This window comes from Paroedura picta, chromosome 1 (genome assembly GCF_049243985.1).
Source record: "Paroedura picta isolate Pp20150507F chromosome 1, Ppicta_v3.0, whole genome shotgun sequence".
Lineage (NCBI taxonomy): Eukaryota > Metazoa > Chordata > Lepidosauria > Squamata > Gekkonidae > Paroedura > Paroedura picta.
Window position 1 is genome coordinate 43,734,900 of NC_135369.1, and position 20,377 is coordinate 43,755,276.

General features: G+C 43.3%; 1 protein-coding gene across 2 annotated transcripts in view; it reads right to left on the bottom strand.

The window, feature by feature from the left end:
- Window positions 1–5,592: 5,592 nt before the first annotated feature.
- NPHP1 (nephrocystin 1) overlaps window positions 5,593–20,377 on the bottom strand; it is a 36,482-nt gene continuing 21,697 nt past the window's right edge. For both annotated transcript variants that reach the window (XM_077335928.1, XM_077335917.1), the window contains 6 exons: window positions 17,500–17,576; window positions 16,616–16,715; window positions 12,360–12,472; window positions 8,668–8,741; window positions 7,552–7,596; window positions 5,593–6,112 (listed from right to left, as the gene is read on the bottom strand). In XM_077335928.1, coding sequence (XP_077192043.1) covers window positions 5,840–6,112; window positions 7,552–7,596; window positions 8,668–8,741; window positions 12,360–12,472; window positions 16,616–16,715; window positions 17,500–17,576 — 682 coding nt within the window. In that variant the 3' untranslated portion in view covers window positions 5,593–5,839. The remainder of the gene's footprint in view (window positions 6,113–7,551; window positions 7,597–8,667; window positions 8,742–12,359; window positions 12,473–16,615; window positions 16,716–17,499; window positions 17,577–20,377) is intronic.

Here is a 20,377-nt window from a genome sequence, read left to right on the forward strand (position 1 = left end):
CGCTGAGAACAGGACCATGTGATCTACCAGTGAGCTATTCCCATCCTGATGCTAAGTGGTCTGGGACCTGCAGATCTGAGGGAAAACATCTCCGAATATGTCCCCTGAAGAGCTCTCTGCTCAGCAAATGCCAACTTACTGGGGGTCCCTGGCCCCCCCAAAAGTGTGGCTGGCCAACTGCCTTCCGTCCCCCACTCCTGACCACCCCCTCCTCCTTCCACTTCCCTCTGAGACTTGGAGACTGCAGATCCCTGCCATGTGAGAGCTGCCCCTGCTGGTGAGTTCTATAACAGCTGCCTGCAGCCTTTCCAGATCCTTGGAGGAGGGAGAGGCCATCTGCATCCACCCCACCCCACTCCCAATCTAGCACCTGTTGTATTCCTGAATGCAACAGGCTTGACCCCTAGTAAATAAATAAAGCTATGGTGCTGTGTTCTCCAAGAGAACAAAGGGCTCCATATCTGTTTTGTGGGACTTGATGAGATTCCACCCAACCCCCCATGGGAATGCCAATACAGCAGTGGTAGTCAACCTGTTGCTGGCAGGGGCTCATGGGTATTGTAGTCCATGGACATCTGGAGGACCACAGGTTGACTACCACTGCAATAGAGGATTCAGTCTGCTAAATGACATGTTAACCAAAATTTAGTAATTTTAAAAAACTGTAGCCTGCAGGTATATCTACAGAAACCAGCACCTATTGTAGGCACCCTGATAAGCCCGGCATGCTGATGTCACTTCTGGGTTACGTTCCAACTTTTGGATAAGCCTGTTAATCTTGTCATTAACAAATTATGGCACTGCATGCTTCCCTTGCTTTCACTGCTGCAAATTGGTCTGTGATACGTTCAAAGTCAGTCTTTTCACTTTTTCCTTTTCTAGATTGATAATCAAAGACAGATCATACATTTGAAGAAAATTCTTTTTTCACTGTCCTTTCACTGCCTTTAATAGAAACCTCTCTGTAGCACCTTCCATCATGTGGCAGCAGGGCATAACTAGCATGCCCTAGATATGCTGCTGTTGTAGCCTACATTTCTTACCTATTATGAGTCCTTAAAGCAAAAGCATATGAATCTAGTGGCACCTTTAAGACCAACAAAGTTTTATTCTGGATTTAAGCTTCCCTGTGCAACTTTGCTGGCCTTAAAGGTGCTGCTGGGCTCAAATTTTGTTCTACTGCTTTAGATCAGCACAGCTACTCCCCTGAATCTAGTTTCAAGAATGTTCAAGTCAGCCCTGCAGAGGGACGACTTTATCTCACGTCTTATTATTCTACAAGCAGTCAAGACTTCTGTTCACTCTTGCAGCCACCCCCCCCCCCACTTCTTCCTCAGTCCTGCACGATGCACCAATCCAAGGCCCGAAGGAGTAAGCAACGGAAGAAGAGCCCTGCTGGATCCAGCACCGTTTCACACAGAGGCTGATCAGTTGTCTTGGAGAGCCAGCAAAGAGGACACAGAGACAGAGGCCTTACCCCTGATGCTGCCCCTCAGCATTGGCATTGAGACATTTGATGCCTCTGCAGATGGGAATGCCTTTTAGTCACCATGGCTGGCGGCAGGGGGGAGGAAGAGGTTTCCCGCCATCAGATTCTCTAGGCCCTTTTCGGTGCAAGGCATCCAAGGAGATTTACTGTTGTAACAGAATATATAGTAAGCCTTTGGGCCGATTTAATCACTATTTGTTTAGCATTTAGATAATTTGCCAGATGCTGATAGAGGCAGCACACAATTAACCAAACCAAGCATTGTAGACCATCTCGATAGAAACAAAGTAAATCAGTACATTTGATAGGTTGGGAAATACCTGGGGAGTTTGGTGCGGAGGCTGAAAGGGGGGGGGGGGGCTTCAGTAGAGTATCATGCCATAGAGTCCAGCTTCCAAAGCAGCAACTCTGTCCAGGTGAACTGATCTGTGCAACCGGAGATCAATTGTAATAGTGGGAGACCTCCAGCCACCACAACATACAGCCTGGTGTGACTCTTGTGTGCTCGCGTACTCTTTCCTCACAATGGAGAAAAGTAACTAGTGAACGAATGCAGGCCACATTTATCTGACCATCTTAGTTTCATTAGCATGTAGTTTTCTCAAATACACTGAGTATATTTGCAGTTTTGCTTGTAGAAAAAAAATCATTTATGACTTTTAAATTCTACAAATATTTTGAATATTGCAATTTTATATACGAAGTAAATTATAAATGATGCATTTTCAGTTGCTAAAGTAGTACAATTACTTCATGTTTGATAGGACAGTGAGCATTACATGTATTTCAGTTTTTCCCAAAACTTCTGACAACTTTCCATCTCTAATCCCAGATCAGTTGTTACGCTCTCCCCAAAAGACACACACACGCTCTGAAAGCTGCAGCCACACTGTGCATTCTCTTCAGAGGTTAACAAGAGAGGAGGAAGAGGCCTTCTGTCACCTTTCTCTCCGCTTAGATCAGAAACCAGACGGACGATCCAGATGAAAAGCACCATGAAGCAGCAGATAATCCTGTGAAGCAGGGCTTTCAAGAAAGTGCTAAAAGCCATACCTTTCGAAATGCCAAACATGTAATTTTTTTTACACTCTCCAGAGGAATGCTAATAAAGTTGTTGTTGTTTTTACGTTGATTTAGCACACAATGGATATCTTTTGCTGGGAAGGGGAGTGTGGGGAGGAGGAGGCTGGCCCAGGTGTCAATGTCATTTCTCAGCACATCAGTGTTGTATCACAGCTGGGACTGGGTTCATGAGTGGGAAGCAGGTTCAAAATCCCCACTCCTCAAGAGGCAATCTCAAGAAGCAGAGTGGCTGCAGAAATAAAGGCAAGGGAAAGACAGAGCTTAAAATGCCCATAGCAAGCAGTGAGCTTATGGATCCTATAAGGCAGAGGGGGAGGGGCACAATGACTTCCCTTTTCTCTTTTACAGTCCAGTGGTTTGTCCCCTCATTCACAGCTGTGTAAATTGGAGGCAACCTGCTGTCTGAAACCAGGAATTACTTCACCTAAACTCACAAGATTTAAAACATGGCTAGTTTTGTTTTAATACTGTTATTATTATTTTGTCACTTCTTTGAATTTCTAGACCGCCCTCTCTGCCAAACTGGACTTTCAAAATATTATTGTTTTAGGAGTAATATAAAAATTGTACATGAAATAAACTAGGTGTATGCTTGGTTTCTTTTTATTTCACCACCCGGTATGGCATATGTCTGTTCTACTGAATGTGTGCCTAGAGGCTACTGTAATTGCCAAAAACAGGAAAAAAACATAGTAAAACAGATATTCACACATAGAAAACACTTTGTCCTCTACACCCATGTTAGAAAAATGTGATGTATGAGACACTCCCAAATACTGTTCATGACTACCCCAGTCTCTACGCTCTCCTGTAATACAGTTATAACAATGGCTTAATGTTCTAACAACTTAAAAATAAAAACTTGTCAGGTTATGGCAGCATATTTTTTCATAATGTTGCAAGGTCATGTGGAAGGTTTCTGTTGTCTTGGTGTTAATTGACTGGAAACACATTCGAACAATGACATTTCTAGTGAGGCTTGCTGAACTAGTTCTTTCTCAGTTTGGGTGCCATGGCTCTATTCTGTTTTGGGCTCATTAAAAGAAGAACTTTAATAATTACATGGCTAATTAACAGCCCTATCTCCACACAATGCTGTATGCTCCAGCCTCTTTCATTTCAATGAGATTTGTACCAGTATAACATCCAGGGAATTTTCTGAGGCAGTCTATATTGCAGAGGCAATGCCTAACACTCACACCTTAGGAGATTTTAGCTTGTATTGCCAGAATGACAATTGTCAGTGGCATTTCAAAAGGAAGAAGAGTTGGTTCTTATATGCCACTTTTCTTCACCCAGTAGAGTCTCAAAGCAGCTTACAGTCGCCTTCCCTTTCCTCTCCCCACAACAGACACCCTGTGGGGTGGGTGAGGCTGAGAGAGCCCTGATATCACTGCTCGGTCAGAACAGCTTTATCAGTGCTGTGGCAAGCCCAAGGTCACCCAGCTGGCTGCATGTGGGGGAGCAGGGAATCAAACTTGGTGCTCCTAATCACGACACCAAGCTGGCTCTCTCACCAAGTGTGCAGTGACAGCATAACTTAAGGCTGGATCCACCAGGGAGCATCTGTGGATGGAAGCATCCTGGGCTTTAACAAGAGAGAGAAGGTGAGAATAGAACACTGGACATACCATGAAGGTCGCGTCTTCTCAATGGCGAGAATACTCTGATGCACTTGGGTTCCTCTTCCCACAATCCCTGGAGGCAGGAAACGAATTGCATGCCCTTGATTTTAGAGTAGACCTGTTTCATGGTCTAAATGATCTTCTCCACTTAGTAGAAGAAACTCTTTTTTCTGTATTGAATCTATCACTGACCCCAAATTCATGATGATTTGGGAGGTGTTATTTGTCTCTTCTGGAGGCTGATTAGGAAGCCGAAACTGGAGGGGCACTGGATAATGGACCGAATGCCCCAGAGTGCCTGCTCTTGTGAAGGTGACCTAATAAGGAGATCATCAAGTAAGGAATGGACAGGGATTCAAGATGCAGGTTTGCAACAAGTGAGATTATCAGTTTTGTGAATATCCAGGGAACTGATGCCAACCACAGTGGCATGGCCTAGAACTAGTAGTGTTTTCCGCAGAAGTTGAATCTCAATGTACTGTCCATCCTGGAGTGTTTTAGGCATATAAAGATATGCCTTCATCAAATTGTTGGACGACTTCCACAATGGTCTTCAAGGTCTCCATTTTGAACTTCCCATACTTCAAATACCTGTTCATGAATTTGAGATTGAGGATAGCCTGCTGGTCCCCATTCTTTTTGTGAACTATGAAAAAATAGATTACATTGCCTAAGTACCTTTGCAACAATGACACAGGTTTGATGGCACTGATCTCCAGCAGATGCCTCATGGCATCCTGTGTGCGTTGTCTCTTGATGGGGTCATGAAGGACTGGTGAAGTCAGGAAGCTGTTGTGAGGTGGGGTGACAATTTCTATTTAATAATTATGCATTATAGTTCATTTTACTCATTTATTGGTGGCTGATGAATTTCAGGTTTGATGAAATTTTTGAAGCTGCCCCCTCCCCACCAGAAATAGCCTAGCATAACTTTTGTTGTTGCTGCTGTTTTCCTCCCTTACTGGAGGGCTGGTGCTTAGGATAAACTGTAGCATTGACTAGTGGCTCTTAAGTTAGGCTTGTGCCAGGATTGGAGCTTTATTGGTTTTTGTCATACTCTTCGCAGATGGTAAATATAATAATCTGAATAAATTGCCAGTACTTTTTAACATTTTTGAAAGTCAGTTGTCAATATATTCTCACATTTACCAGCAAATCTAAAGGACCACCATGATTCTTTGGGTATTGATCAATGTTCAAAGCAAGGCTCTTGAGATTTACCAGGAATCTGTCAGCTCTTGAGATTTACCAGGAATAGTCTGAATGTTCTGACTTTTTCCACTCACCTCCTAAAATATTAAACAGTACTTATTGAGATTCATGTGATGTGTGCTCTAAGAAAGCCTCCAGAAAAGACAAGGAGATGCAATGAAAACTCTCTCAAGAAACTCAATATAAAATTCAGCGGAAGAGCTTTACCAAAGAGTTACCAAATATATCTTTACACACTTCATAAAAAATACCCTCAATAATATGACAAAGAATAACAATATAATTAAACAAATAAAATTTAAAAATCACACTGTAAAAACATACAAAATTCCCCTCCCCACCCCCGTTGGCTAAGTTGGCTGACATATTCAGTCCATTCTTATCAGCATGACAACTGGAGGAATTCCAGGACCTTGCAATCCATTCAAAATCAAGCACTACTCTGCTGTGCCTTCCCTAGGAAATCGTAAGCGATCTCTGCGATATCAAAAGCTCTGTGAAGGCTTTCAGATGAGAGCAATGAGGACAGAGTGCCATCCCTTTCTCGATTCTGCTTCAGGAAATCAGCAATCATTCTCCAGCGAGTGCCTTCGGATTCTTCTTCAGCCCACCTATACTCAGGCAGGAGCAAGGACTGGAGCAGAGGGAAGACGGAATCATGGTATACCAGAGTGAACACAGACTTCAGTAATTCCTGGTCTCTCTAAGAAGAAGAAGAAACAAAACTATTAAAATATGTTGCTGTCCAATTTGATTCATTTAAGCTGTTCCTTTGTAGCCCTTCTATTACGAATACTTGAGGTGACTCATAGCATGTAAAGAAAAATATCTGCAACCACACTATGAAAGTGTGCAAATGAAAAGTAGAAGAAATGAGTGTTTAAAAGCAATCTTAAGAACAGTAAAAACAGCAACAAACAAGAACATTTAAATTAACAGAGTGCCTTGAAAAATAAGATTTATTTTATATTTTAGCTATGTTTCTCCAAAAAAAGTACTCAAAGCAAGTTAAAATATTGTACCATACCACAATTTTTAAGATCACAACCAGTACAGCCACTATAATCACAGAAACTAAGAACCAGATCTCAGCCTCAATACCAAAACCAGTTATGCAAACAGCAGAAATTCAATCATTTCCTCTAGTCGCCCTCTTAAACAATTCAGTCTTGCAAATCCTCCCTTAAGAAGTTCAATATCAGGAGCAATATCAAGAAGTTCAATATCAGGATCTACAATCAAGGTGCCACAGCAAAGAAGATTCCTGTCTCTGGTTCTAGTTAAGTTAGAAGCAGAGGTAGTTTGCCATTTCCTTCTTCTGTAGAGATCTTCTGAAATCTCACAAGATCAGGCTATACCATTCCCTCCAGATGCTTTAGGGCTTCAAATATAAGAATCTGAACTGTCAGCCCCAATGAAGTTCTTTGGGGACTATCAAAATATGTTCCGTATAATCTGGCTTTTAAAAAGTCCACACAATGAGGCCAAACAATGCGCCGACAGAGGTTCGTTCAATGTTAGGGGAACCTCCAGGTTGAAGAAAAAAATCTGAGAACTCAACCAAAGGAGAGATGGATAAAAATAAAACAAAAAAGCGGAAACTGTGATATTTGTGCATGAATAGCCATCAAACTAAAAAGTAACTCATTGTCTGAGTGGCATTTTAGTGGCCCCCATCAGAAATAAGGAGAGCTGGAATGTAGACTACTAAAGGGGAAGGGGGGAGAAGCAATGAAGAGTGGGCTAGTCCATGAGGCTGTGAGGGGGAAAGAGAGGGGCAAATAAGAATGGCAAGGAAGCTGGAGCAGTAAGAGGATGTGGAAGGGACAAAAACACACCACTGGGGCTGCAAGGGAGAGAAAAAGGAAAACAGAGGGAAGCGCAAGAGGAGCAAATGGCGGGTGGAAGAAGACAAAGCAACACAAAACTCAGGCAGGTAAGCAAGCAGGGAAGAAGAGAAAACAGTAAACATATTGGAGGGAGCAGTTGTAGCTAAAGCATTGAGAGGAAGGGGATTTTTAAAAAACCAGAGGCTGAACAAGATGCTGGAGATTTTTCTTTTCCCACAAGTCTTCTCAGCCTCCTGCCCCCCCCCCCCCCAAATATGTAACTGCCACAGAAAAAGTTCTCATGCTTTCTTACCTTTTCAGATCTCTTTAATGTGCTTTCCTTTTCTGCCCAGGCACTCTGAAAATAAAGATCCAAGGTTCTATATCAGTTTAAAAGTTCTCAAAGTAACAAGGCAGAGATGCATGTCAGAAAAACATTCCCCATCATACAAGTACTAAGTTGTGGGTGACCAAAGTAGATCTCCCAATCAAGATTCTGGCATAACCTCTCCTTGAAAGTATACAAAAAAAAAAAGAATGCAAAATCTCCTTAGATAGGCACAGTCCTACTGAACATGTATATGTGGGTTGCCAAATGTACATTTCAAATCTACATTTCTTGTGTGTTAGGCCTACTGGACTTTGTCTTGTCAGAAGACCAGGGGGCACAGTTAATCTTCCTTTAATGGCCTGTAAATATCAGAAACTGCACAAACCCCCTTATTAACTCTTCCCCCTCCCCCACACAAAACATACCCTGATGCTTCACACAGGCTATTGCATTGATTTTTCTCATGGACTGGATCAGTCCAGCAGTGGGGCTAACTAGAGGCTTCTGGGATGCTCACAAGATGGAGACAGCTGCTATCTGTGGCAGCAAAGAGGCCAAACTGTGTTCTGAGAGATAGCTTTTTCTTGCCTTGCTTCAGTTCCTAGCCTAACCACCCTGCATCTTCTTCATCCCCATTTGTGGGTAGCACCACACACAGATTCATTGACTTGAGGGAGTCTCGCACTATACCAGGGGTGGCCAAACTGTGGCTCTCCAGATATCCATGGAGAGTTTGGCCACCCCTGCACTGTAGCATATGCATAGTACTTACATGCCTCTGCTCCCCAGTCTTTTTAGAGCCGTGGAAATGTAAATAGAAATTCCTCCTTCAGTAATGGACATTAGAAAGGCCAACCTTTAGCACACCACACCCTCCAAACTGCATTCCAACCCCTCCTACTTTGGAGAAGCAGTGAACACTTCCATTTCTGTTGTCTTTGCTCCCAGCACATTTGCCTAAGCCTGACATCACCAGAGTTGCGGCTTACATCAGCTCCGCAGGACAGAAATATGCAAAACAATCCACTCCTGCTGGCAAGAAACTGAATTTTGTTGGCGCTGTCCTTTCACATTAGCAATGCCATACGTTTCACCCACCCTAAGTGCATCCATAAGATCAGGCTGCTCCATGAGTTTCGGGAAAGTTGACAAAATCGGATTGCTGATCAAATCTGCAAGGTAGATGGAAAACGTATTGTGTTATTTTTGTTAGCTGTAATGATGTTTTACCTAAGACAGGAATCATTACTTAAATGCAATTCTCAGCCTTCCATGATTCTGAATATCCACCAAGGTCAGTTTAAAATATAACTAAAATGTTGGTGAGTTTATGAAGGGACAGAGACTATGTTGCTGCTACAGCACTAAAGAATCTTTGGGAAGAGCATACTGAGCACAACAGAAACACCAATAAGCAGGTACTAACATTTTAAAATTTAGGACAGTCTCTATAACGACTTTAAAGACTCCCTGCTCCCAGAAGGATCTCTGAGGTGACTGCTTTTTGTACTTCTGTCTGAGATACGGTGAGGTATTTATGACAGGTAGGGCCTCCTCTGGTGTCACGCAGGCTTTGAAACGCCCTTCCCACAGAGACTCACCTGGCTTTTTTCCTTTTTAAGTTTTAGGAGGCGGGTTCGTTCTTTGCTGTTGAGCCATTAAAAAGGAAGGAAAAGAGCTGGTTTCTGGCCTTGCTGTTGGCATTCTCAGAAACATCAGTCCTGAATGGCAGCCCATTCACTTCTAGGCAGCCATACTTTTATAATGAATTCCTTTTTTCTCTTTTTTATCTGGAAGCCACGTGGATTATTTTTTTATGTTAACCACTGGTACTATAATAGCACTATCACATTGGGGCCATGCAAGGACATGTCTCCTTCTCACCATCTTCCACTCGCCTACCTTTTGCAAAGGCTCTGGTTCCCCGCCTCCCGCCTTTGTCAAATTTCCCTTCTCCCAATCTTGTCCATTGTTCTAATGGCCAAAGCCCAGTCTGCCTTCCCAGCAAGCCCATCCCAGCCACCCGTCCAGTTTTCCTTTACCCCCTCACCTATCCACCCTGTTCCTTCCCCTCTTGTCCACCCACCCAGTTTCTCCTCTCTGCCCACAATTAGCAGACTGCCTAACCCTTCCCTTTTTGTGCGGCATTTGGGCTCCTAGTTTACTCAGGATGTTGCCCTTTTTCATGATATCTGCATATTATCCATGTCAGATTTGTTTTTAAAAAGCAGGACAGGACTGGGGTGGGGGGTCACAATTTCTGATTGTTTAAAAAGGGACATGCGCCTCATTTTACACCTGTACAACTTTTGACAAGTAATTTGTATTCAAGCTGGAAACATAAACTAGAAATCACCCATCACATTGCAACTTCTAGTGGTGTTATTTCTAGATGTTATTTAAAAAACATATTTTTTGCGGTTCAGGTCTTATCAAATATGTCAGTGAATATCAAAATGTTAGCTTCTGTTTTTTTAAGTTGTGTATGTTAAAATATAATACCACATTATTTAAATGCATGTGTGAGTTTCTTTCTGAGAATCATACTGTGATGATATAGCAAACTGTATACTAAAAATCTAACAGTGAAGGCTCAGAGCACATGTTAGATGCACTAGGCTACAAAATATCAAGACAGTGCAAAAAAGATATTTTATGTCATTTGATTTCTATTCAAAAATTGCCATCACAGAATATTTAAAGAACTAGAACTAAGTTCGTTCAGTACTAGCTAATTATTGACAGTGGCCTGTGATATTAGGAATCAAATCTCTGCTCATCCATGAATTCAGCTCTTGCTCCAGAAACAATGTTCTTTCAGAGCCTTCTTTCCTCATCAGATACCGCTCCATCACATCCTTTGATTCAAGCTACGCAGTGACTAATAAAAAAATTGGATGAGGCTCTGTGAGGAGCCGAATGCATATTCTATTGAACTGGTGTTTCCACATGGATGTTCTGCTCCACCTGGGCTTCTTCACAGTAGCACGGTTCCGGCAGTATCCACTACCTCTCTCTGTGCAGAAGCTGCCATGGAGACCCACATCCTCTGAGTTCAATACACATCCTCTGAATTCAAGGCACATTACAGCTGATAGTGCAGCAAGGCTGTCATCGGATCCCTCAGTCACACACCAAGATCAATTCTCATTCCAGCACCTAGGTCTTCACTAGCGCACATCGTAACTAGTATTGGCATATAAATAGTACACCTGATAGACCAGGAGAAAGACTATGCCTGATTGTAGTCAGGGGGAATGAACAGGCAATGGAGTAACAAGATCCAATTAACAAGAAGTAAAACCATTCTTAAGGAGCTTTTTTCTCTGTTTCCTTTGTTTCCAACAGCAGCTCTGACAAAGGTTATGGTTGCCGTTGGTGAGAAGGAGACAACTGAGGTAACAGACAAACTTTCAGTCTGGTACCAGATCAGGCTGAATCAACATAATGGAGATCTTAAACTGGAGACTCTGGGACCAAAGCTGTGCAACACAGTTTTAACAAGGAATCGTCTTTACAAATTACACAGCACACAGGACGGGTGTGGGGATTTCAGATCTCTTCTGTGGCATGCATGAGAAAAGGGCATCACCCTCCTTCGGGCTACTTTCCTGACTCAAAATGGTGGTGGGGGAAATTTGTCCTCTTGGCGAAACTCAAAAGTATACTCTGAAGGGGATTTTGCCTCGCTGCACTGGATCTGTTGCTCAGCAATGAGCTCTGCACAGTGCTTCTGGAAGTCAGTCTGAAGCTGATGCATACATAGAATCATATTCTATGGAAGGGATCTCCTGGGTCATCTAGTCCAACCCCCTACACTATGCAGGACACTCACATCCCTATTGCTCATACACCCTGAACCTCTCCCCACAAGTGCTTGTCAGTGGGTGACTGCCTCTCACCTTCTCCCAGCCTAACCTCCTTAGTTGGATTGTTGGGGGAGAGAAAGAAGAACCATGTATTCAGCCTTGAGCTCTTTGGCGAAAAGATGGGATTAAAAATATAATAAACAGTGTGTGTTCCCAAGCCTCTGGACCTCCCTTTCCATAGGCCACTGAGAGAAAACTGTTATTGTTATTTCAATACACTCTAGCTGGTTAAAAAGCATTGTCTATCTAAAACAGCCTTTCTTGACCTTTTTACCGATGAGAAACCCCTGAAACATTCTTCAGGCTTCAAGAAACCCCAGAAGTGGCACGGCCATGCAGAATGTGCTCTGGAAGCATAGCTGTGTGCACACCTATGTACACACGGGGTCCCCTCCCCTTCCCACTCCTTCAGGCTCATCGCAGGCCACTGCAGTGGGTTGACATAACCATAAATGGTTTTATCACCCAATAAATGTTTAATAAATGTAAAAATATTTTAATTAACTCACACCCATTCAGGAAACCCTTCCAAAGCTATCCAGAAACCCCAGAGTTTCATGAAACCCCAGTAGAGAAAGCCTGACCTAAACAAAGAAAGGAGGCAAAAGCATATCAGTGGACCTGACTGGAAAATAACCTCCCGCCTGCTGATTCTTGCAATGGATGCTGGACTAGATGGATCTGTGTCCTATCCCACAAAGCATTTTTTTCAGGAGCACCTTCTCAGAATCACTTAACAGTTCAACTACTGAGAGAATATGCACTTATTTGAAGTAATCAGGCCATGCAAGACAAATACTAGATGAACCCTGCTTTATGAGAGCTGAAAAATACAATCCCACAGAGTTTGCTCTGTATTCTTGTGCACAGCACCTCTTCAATCTGGAAACATCCCCCATGAGAAAAGCCACCATATTTTACCTGTATTCTGCATGTTTAGCCTATCCTTGAGGAGCACGTCACCCAGAATCTGCCGATAAAACAGCAGGAGGTGTATGTAGCACATACTGCCAACTAATACTTCTGGCAGCAGACTAGAAAAGAGAAGAGGAAAAGAATTTTTTAAATGCAATTTATTACAGAAATGATGTGGCATATCTCAACACAAGTACTTGCCAGCTATTTGAATCCAACAGCAATACCACCAACTTGGTTCAGCCCAATGAAGAATTTTTCTTGGCTATTAAGTCATTCTGCCACTAAAGAGCCATGAAAGGAGGCCAAACAAACCATAAATACTGCTTTGGAATAATCTTAATCAAAGGATGTTGTTTAGTTTGTATTCCTAGGCCTTTTAGTGTAGGAATATCAAGAGGCCCAACATTATAGGGGATGTAAGCTCTACTTTTTCTTTTATGTAAACTTAAATGCCATTAGCCCTTCTCCTTGCAGGCCACACTCTGTCAACTGCCACACCTGCTATCTCCATACTTCACTTTCTATAAGAAATTGGTTCTTGTTCCCAAAACCATCAAGTCTGTTAGGAGGTATACCAATTCCTAGCAAGCTGAATAAAACAGAAACTCTCCAATTCGATGAAGATAGAATCAGGTGGGTAGCCGTGTTAGTCTGAAGTAGCAGAACAAAGTTTGAGTCTAGTGGCACCTTTCAGGCTAACAAAAGTTTTAATCAAGGTATAAGCTTTTGTGTACATGCACACTTCTTCGGATACAGTGTGCCTTGAATAAAACTTTTGTTGGTCTTAAAGGTGCCATTGGACTCAAACTTCATTATCCAATTCAATATACAATATCCTGGTTTCCCAACCAACCCATAACATTATTTTCTCTGCTTTATTTCTTGCTCCCCCTCAAATCTGACCTCCAAGCATCCACTCTTATCACCCAAATCCTAGCACACCAAGCCTGGTAAACAAACATGTCTCCGCTGGGAAGGTCACACACAAAATATTGGACAAGATTCAAACTGAATGTTCCAATGACAGAATGGGACTTTCCTGCCTCCCTCCTCCCACTGCAGCCCATGCATCTCTGCAAAATGCTGCTCCAGAAGGGACATGAGGGGGATCTGCAGTAGTTAACAGGAATCACTGGAAGTTGCCAGTTTTGTCTGGATCAAAACCCAGAAGATGCTCACTGGGACCTTTTCTGCACGAGGGGCAAAGGCCAGTCCAGCATTTGTCTGGCAGCGGGGCTAATCCCTGCTTTCAGATGACACTGGCGCAGGTCTGGCTTGAATCAGACCCTCCATTGTCACATTTCTGCATTCCCTGTTTTACCCCGGGCATGAACAGGGCCTGTCTCAGGCCAGTCCTGTGTGAAAGAGGAAGAGTCAGGCCTTCAAGGCCCAGCTCCTCCCCCCACCTATAGTGCCCCAGAACAGACATAAAAATGCCCCAGTTGGCTCTGTGGCACTTCACAGTGGCACAGAGACAACTGGGGCATTTTTAAAATTTTTATGAAGGTAGGATTGTGTTGTAATGCAATCCCACCTTCATGAAAATAACTCCCCCCTCCCCCCGCTGCTGCCGCAAAGCACAGCAGAACCTCTCCTCCCTGGCCGCCTCGTGTGGAGGCAGTAATCCAGGGCAGACCAGGTCCAGTGGGCAAAATCTTCCCCTGCCTAGACCCGGGAAGAGGTGGAGCTAACTGCCCTGTCGCAAAGAACCGGCAGAAGCCTGTAGCAGTGTGGCCAGTGCAGAATGGGTCTGGGTGAATTTTATAAAACAGGTTCCCAAGGCTGCATTAATTCTCTGCAACAGGGACTACCACCCTTTGGATGGGACAATTTCACATGATAGAAGGCCAAGGCACCCTTTGCAGATAGCAGTTCTCTTTTAAAACCATTCAGTCTACTCCACAGCTAGCACCATAAGTTAAGCAGCCAAAGTAGCAGCTCCTTTACTACTAGAAGTAGAAGGATGTGCCTGCTCTGGTCTGAGGTCTTGAGTCTGGTGTCAGCTAAAAGTCCCAATAATTCCTAAGGCACCAAAGTGGGACAATACAATGTAAACACCGCCTGCGGCGCCGACTAAATAATTCAGTAAGGGCTTTAGGGGCGGGATGTGTCCGGAATGAGGAAGGGTCCAGATTGGACCCTTCCCCCGGACAGACAATCGGAGGGACCAATTGGCAGGCATGAAGCGCCTGCCGATTGGTCCCTCCGATTTCCAGCCCCAAGCAACTGCGAGGCGCACACAGCGCGCCTCGCAGTTGCTCCTTTGCCGCCGGCCTGACGCATCGGGAGGCGCTTTCAGGCCGCTGGCCAGGGAGCATCTGGCAGCCGCGCATAGCGCGGCTGGCGGGTGCTCCCTGGCCACCGGCCTGGCGCGTCGGAAGGCCGCCACCTGCCGCTGCCGCAAGCACATCGCCCCCCCCCTGGCACAGCCAGCCACAAGCCGACGCCACCGCAAGCTTCGGAACCACTGCCCCGATGCAGCCAGCCAGAGGCCGCCACCGCCGCCAGCTGTGACCTGCCCCACGGACCAACAGCCACCCAGCTCCTGCAATGAGGTAGGCACCGCCCTCATGGCGCGCCCTGCTAGCGCCCGCTGCATTTTGACTGCAGCGGGCTTATTTACTAGTTTAAAAAATTAAAAAATTATTCTGCAGAATTAACTGGACCATCATTGAAGAGCGGGACAAGGCATAAAGTTGTATACTATAGCATAAAGACAGCCTACAGGAAAACAATTGGTGAGAGCTGCTAAAGGATATAATTGTTTCTATAACTCTACTGCAAAAATCCCGTGACAACCACCCCTGATTCCCCCACCGCCTTCCTGAGAAGAGAATGGTATTTTAAGTTTCACTCCTTCAGAGCACAAATGAGAACATCCTTATCTCTTGATATAAACAAACCTGGTCACAAACCTGTCTCAATATCTCTTATGAAGCTGTGTCTAGAAAACCAGAGCAAAGAGCTCAAACAGTAGGGATGGGTAAGGAAGAGGGTGCTATCTCCCAACCTGGAGTTACCTTAAAACTAAGAAAAATTATAATGTTTGCTAAGTAGTTCTAGCCAGCAATTCTAGGCCTTAGCCCAACTTTTAATGGTGAAGGTTCACTTTCTTTGGCTCCTCACTGCAGGAATTAAACAATATGGTATCTTCACACTGTCTTGCAGTACAGGATCAGAAAAGGAAGAGGAGGGAGATGGTGGTGCAGATGAGGGGGGCAGTCCTAAACCTACAGCCCTCTTCTGTATCTCCACCTCAGATGCATTCCTCCCTTGTTTTATACGCAGTTCAATAGTGGAGTTGAAACAAATCTGCCTCCATGAAGTCCCTTCTGTAATTTTCATGTAAAATAATCAGCAAATATTTGACATTCAATATTTGAAGGCCTTTAACATTCAATGGTATTTAAATATTTGACACTATTTGGCTACTGCTATTTGACTATTGCAGCTTAATATCATTTTTTGGAATCCCTCTCATAAAACCCTCAAGTGGTCGTTAAACAAGTGTATCCCCATGTCACTAAGGCAAACTGATGTAGTCTTAAAGAATAAGCTAGTCGCAGAGGATGACAGGATATTCCATGGCACTTTTTAAAGTTGTTATTTTGTATAGCACATATAGTCGTCATTAGAATAATTGGTCCATGATTTATTGTCACGGCTCAGTTAGTCTCTATTGATTCAGTCTGAAGCACTCTGTTCTTTTCACTTGCTGATATTTTACCTTTGATAGTTGACATGCAACAGCATTTAGCAACTTGGACAGTATTTACAATCATAGAATCATAGAGTTCGAAGGGGCCATGCAGGTCTTCTAGTCCAATCCCCTGCTCAATGCAGGATCAGCCTCAAGCATCCAGGATAAGTATCTGTCCAGCTGATGCTTGAAGACTGCCAGTGAGGGGGAGCTCATCACATCCTTAGGCAGCTGATTCCACTGCTGAACTACTCTGAGTGTGAATTTTTCCCCCTGATATCTAGCTGACATGCAAAATGGGGGGGCGCTTAATCTTGAACCAATAATAACCTCACAGACTACACAGACACAGACACTCTATATGTGAAAGAAAATTAAGTCTCTAGAACTCAACATGCAAACTTAAATGGACTCCGGGGAATGGTAGAGGACAGGAAGGCCTGGAGAATCATTGTCCATGGGGTCGCGATGGGTCGGACACGACTTCGCACCTAACAACAACAACAACAAAGAACTCAACGTCATGATGCAATGTCTGCTGCAAATGTTGCTTACTTACTTCAGAATGTCTTTGGACCTTGTGTTCAGTGACCTCAATTTCACTAAGAGCTGAGGTTGCTTCCTCAGTGCTATCATTTGATGGAAGACACCGATGCTGGCTTCAGTAAAAGAATAAAAACATAGCAGCATGCTGATACCAGAGTCAGAAATAATGCATCTTCCAATAATCCAATAACACTGTCCTTCTTTCCAGTACATTCTCAGCCTACCTAGTTCAGTTATTTTTCAGTTTGTTTTCTTCTCTCTTTGATTCTATCCATATATTGCTTGCCTGTCCTCCCTCCTCCTCTTATATCCCCTCAGAGTCTGAATTTGTTTACCTATATATAGATGCAAGGCTGCTATGCTTTCTTCTAGCAAACCTCTTAAAATGCCTTTCTTCATCCCCACTGTCCTGACAGCACGTCATGTAATCAACCAGAGTTAACCTATACTTTTGAAAATATTTTGTTTGAATAATGTCCCCCCCTTACACTGTAAGCTACTGACAGGGACTTCTGTGTTTTAGAGTGCCATCCTAAGCAGGCCTACTCAGAAGCTACTCAGACCTGCTCAATGGGGTATATACAAAGGGAAGTGTGCGAGGGGATGGTACTGTTAATCTTGCATAATGTTTAGAGTAGGGGTAGTCAAACTGCGGCCCTCCAGATGTCCATGGACTACAATTCCCAGACGCCCCTGCCAGCATTCACTGGCAGGGGCTCCTGGGAATTGTAGTCCATGGACATCTGGAGGGCCACAGTTTGACTACCCCTGGTTTAGAGCAACATCAGTGTGTCAGGAACAAATTTAACCTGAACATTTCTAATACAATGCATGGGGCTACCTTCTACCTCCAGCCACTCTTTTTCATTTTCAGCTAAAACATAAGATAAACTGTACCTTTTCTTGAAATGGATGGGTCTACCTCAACCCCTTTTTCATATGGAGTCCCACCGTTCAAAAGCAACTCATATGTTCTGCAAAATATAAATGACCCCCTCACGTAACAAAATAGAAAGCGCATATATTTTACATAAATGAAAAAGGTTTTATTTAAGGTATCGGACAGTTTTAATTTTTTCGCCTCTTCTGAATTACCATACTGAAAAGTCAAACAGATTTCTAGACCAGAGTTTTCTTGACAGAAAATTCAATAACCATCTATTAAAATTTATAAAAATAAACATATCACTTCTATAAATAATTACATACTTGCACAAATCTTATTCTTCAGCCACGTATTCTCATCAGGCATTCATCTTCCGACAACTGTACAAGCTCAGAGGCAAGTATACATGTCACCCTGTGCACCCAAGTGCCCTGATAAGCACTCATCCTCCCAAATAAAGGCAATAAAATGCTAGGTAATGTAGGAAAACTATTTATAGGGGACTATTTTATGAAAGACAAGCCAAAAATGGACCCATCAATCTGTGTGTGCCCAGATTTTTATTAGATTGATTTCATAAGACAGCATTCAATACAATAGTTCCTCATATATTATCTGGCAGTTTATGATATCTGAGTAGATTTGTGCTAGTACTTGGGGTGTGTTCTTTTGTATTTCTGCTCTACATGCCAAAGCAGCAATGTTCCAGAAAGGAATGTGTGTGTGCATGCACACATACAAACACACACAAGCTTTACTTCCTCTACAGAATACTGTATCTTAAGGACTGTAACAAACCCCCCCCAAGTGTCCAATGGTGTATCAACACCTAATTTTGAAACTCTTATAAATGTCAACAGTTGTGTACTATATGGCACGAGGGTCTGCTGCTTCAGAAACAACAATCTACACCCCTGCTGGATTTTCTGGATGGTCAGCTAAATGCCTGAAAGGCATCTCTTAGTTTAAAGACAAACAAATGTCATTTCAGGTAGGATTAGTTAATGCTAAGTTTACTTCTGTTCTGAATCCCACTCTAACCAGTTCATTTTTTTTATAACAGATTTTTATTTTTCAGAAAGTAAATGAAAGAAATAAAATTGTTATAGTTAGTACATCATATTACTAATAGATATTATAATAACAATATATTAAAAAATCGACTTTAGCTATCTATTTAAATAGTTCAAATAAGGGCCCCATTGTTCTTGAAAGACTTCTAACCAGTTCATTTTTGTGCATTTGCACAATATAGTTCCATGAGGACTTATTCCATACCCCCATTCACACAGACCTTTCACCTAAGCCACACAGAATGGTAAACTCTTTGCCCAGGACCATGACATTATTGAAAAAGAGGTCAAATTGTGACAAAGGGCTGTTGTACCCATGAAATCATTATAGGTGACAGGTGGACAGCAATAAACACTTCCCATTGTAGCAATGATGGTCTGACTTCCTAGTTCTAAAACATCTCAAGAGTTACTACCCAGTGCCAATTCAGAACTACCCTACTGTACATTTCATTTAGAGTCAGTTCAGACTGTACACTTTGGCTGACAAATTATTCCTGTTTATGGGCAAGTAATTGTTGGAATGATGCCACACTGATACTTTTGCACCAATAACTCACACTGAAGATTCGGCTATTGCAAATTCTTCAGATCTACTGAGTCCAGATCATTTTACACACGCTACTTCTTATCATTTGAAAGCTTTCAGCTAAATTTATGAAGAGATGTCACTGATAAGCATTGGAAGTAGGGTAAGCAGAGAGCCAGCTTGGTGCACTGGTTAGGAGCAACAACTTCTAATCTGGTGAGCCGGGTTTGATTCCCCGCTCTTCCCCCATGTGCAACCAGCTGGGTGACCTTGGGCTCGCCCCGGCACTGATAAAGCTGTTCTGACCGAGCAGTAATATCAGGGCTCTCTCAGCCTCACCCACCTCACAGGGTGTCTGTTGTGGGGAGAGGACTGGGAAGGTGATTGTAAGCCGTTTTGAGACTCCTCTGGTAAGAGAAAAGTGGCATATAAGAATCAACTCTTCTTCTAATACAAAACTTCTGTCTGTTATATTCATGATGATAGTTCATTCACACATGCAAGTTACTATTTTTCTGTTGAATACCATCCAATTATGAACATGACTATATGAATCAGCCTCAGTGTAGTGGACAGAGTAGCAGACTAGGAGCCACGCCATCCTGGGTTTGAATCCCCAGTTCTACCATGGAAGCCTGCTGGGTGACAAACTCTGAGCCTGGTCTACCTCACAAGGTTGTTGTTGTGGGAGAATGGAAAAGGGGGGAATGATGGTCTAAAATCTGCTTTGAGTCCGGGGTGGGGTGGGGTGGGGGGCTGGGGTGGGATACAAATATATAAATGCAAATGCATTGGTGGGCCAGATGTGCATCTTCCTAGTACACACAGAGCAATTAACCTGTGTCAGCAAACACAGGAATAAGTCCCATGTCAGCAAAAATGAAGTTTTACTTGGTTCTCCATACAAGGCACATGTCAAATGTCAGGGCTCAGTAGTACATATGGGCACAAACATGCAAACTAAGCCTAGCCCAAAGCCCTGAAACAAACCAGCTAGTTTGGGCCAGTCCATTTAACTCTCCCCCCCCTTTTTTTTTCAAGCAAGGGAAAGCGAAAGGGACTGCTAAAGTGGCTGCCAGCCTTTTCAGGCTGACACCAGATGGGAGCACCATTTTAGCAATCAATTTCACTCCTTCTTGCGTAGAAATGTAGGGAAGTGAAAGACCACTAAAATGGCTGTCAGCCATGTCAGGATGCCAGCAGATGGGTGCACCTGTTAACTGTTAGGTTTAAATGGCAGGCAGCCCTTTAAACTCTCCATTTCGCTTCCCCTCCCTTGGAAGGCAT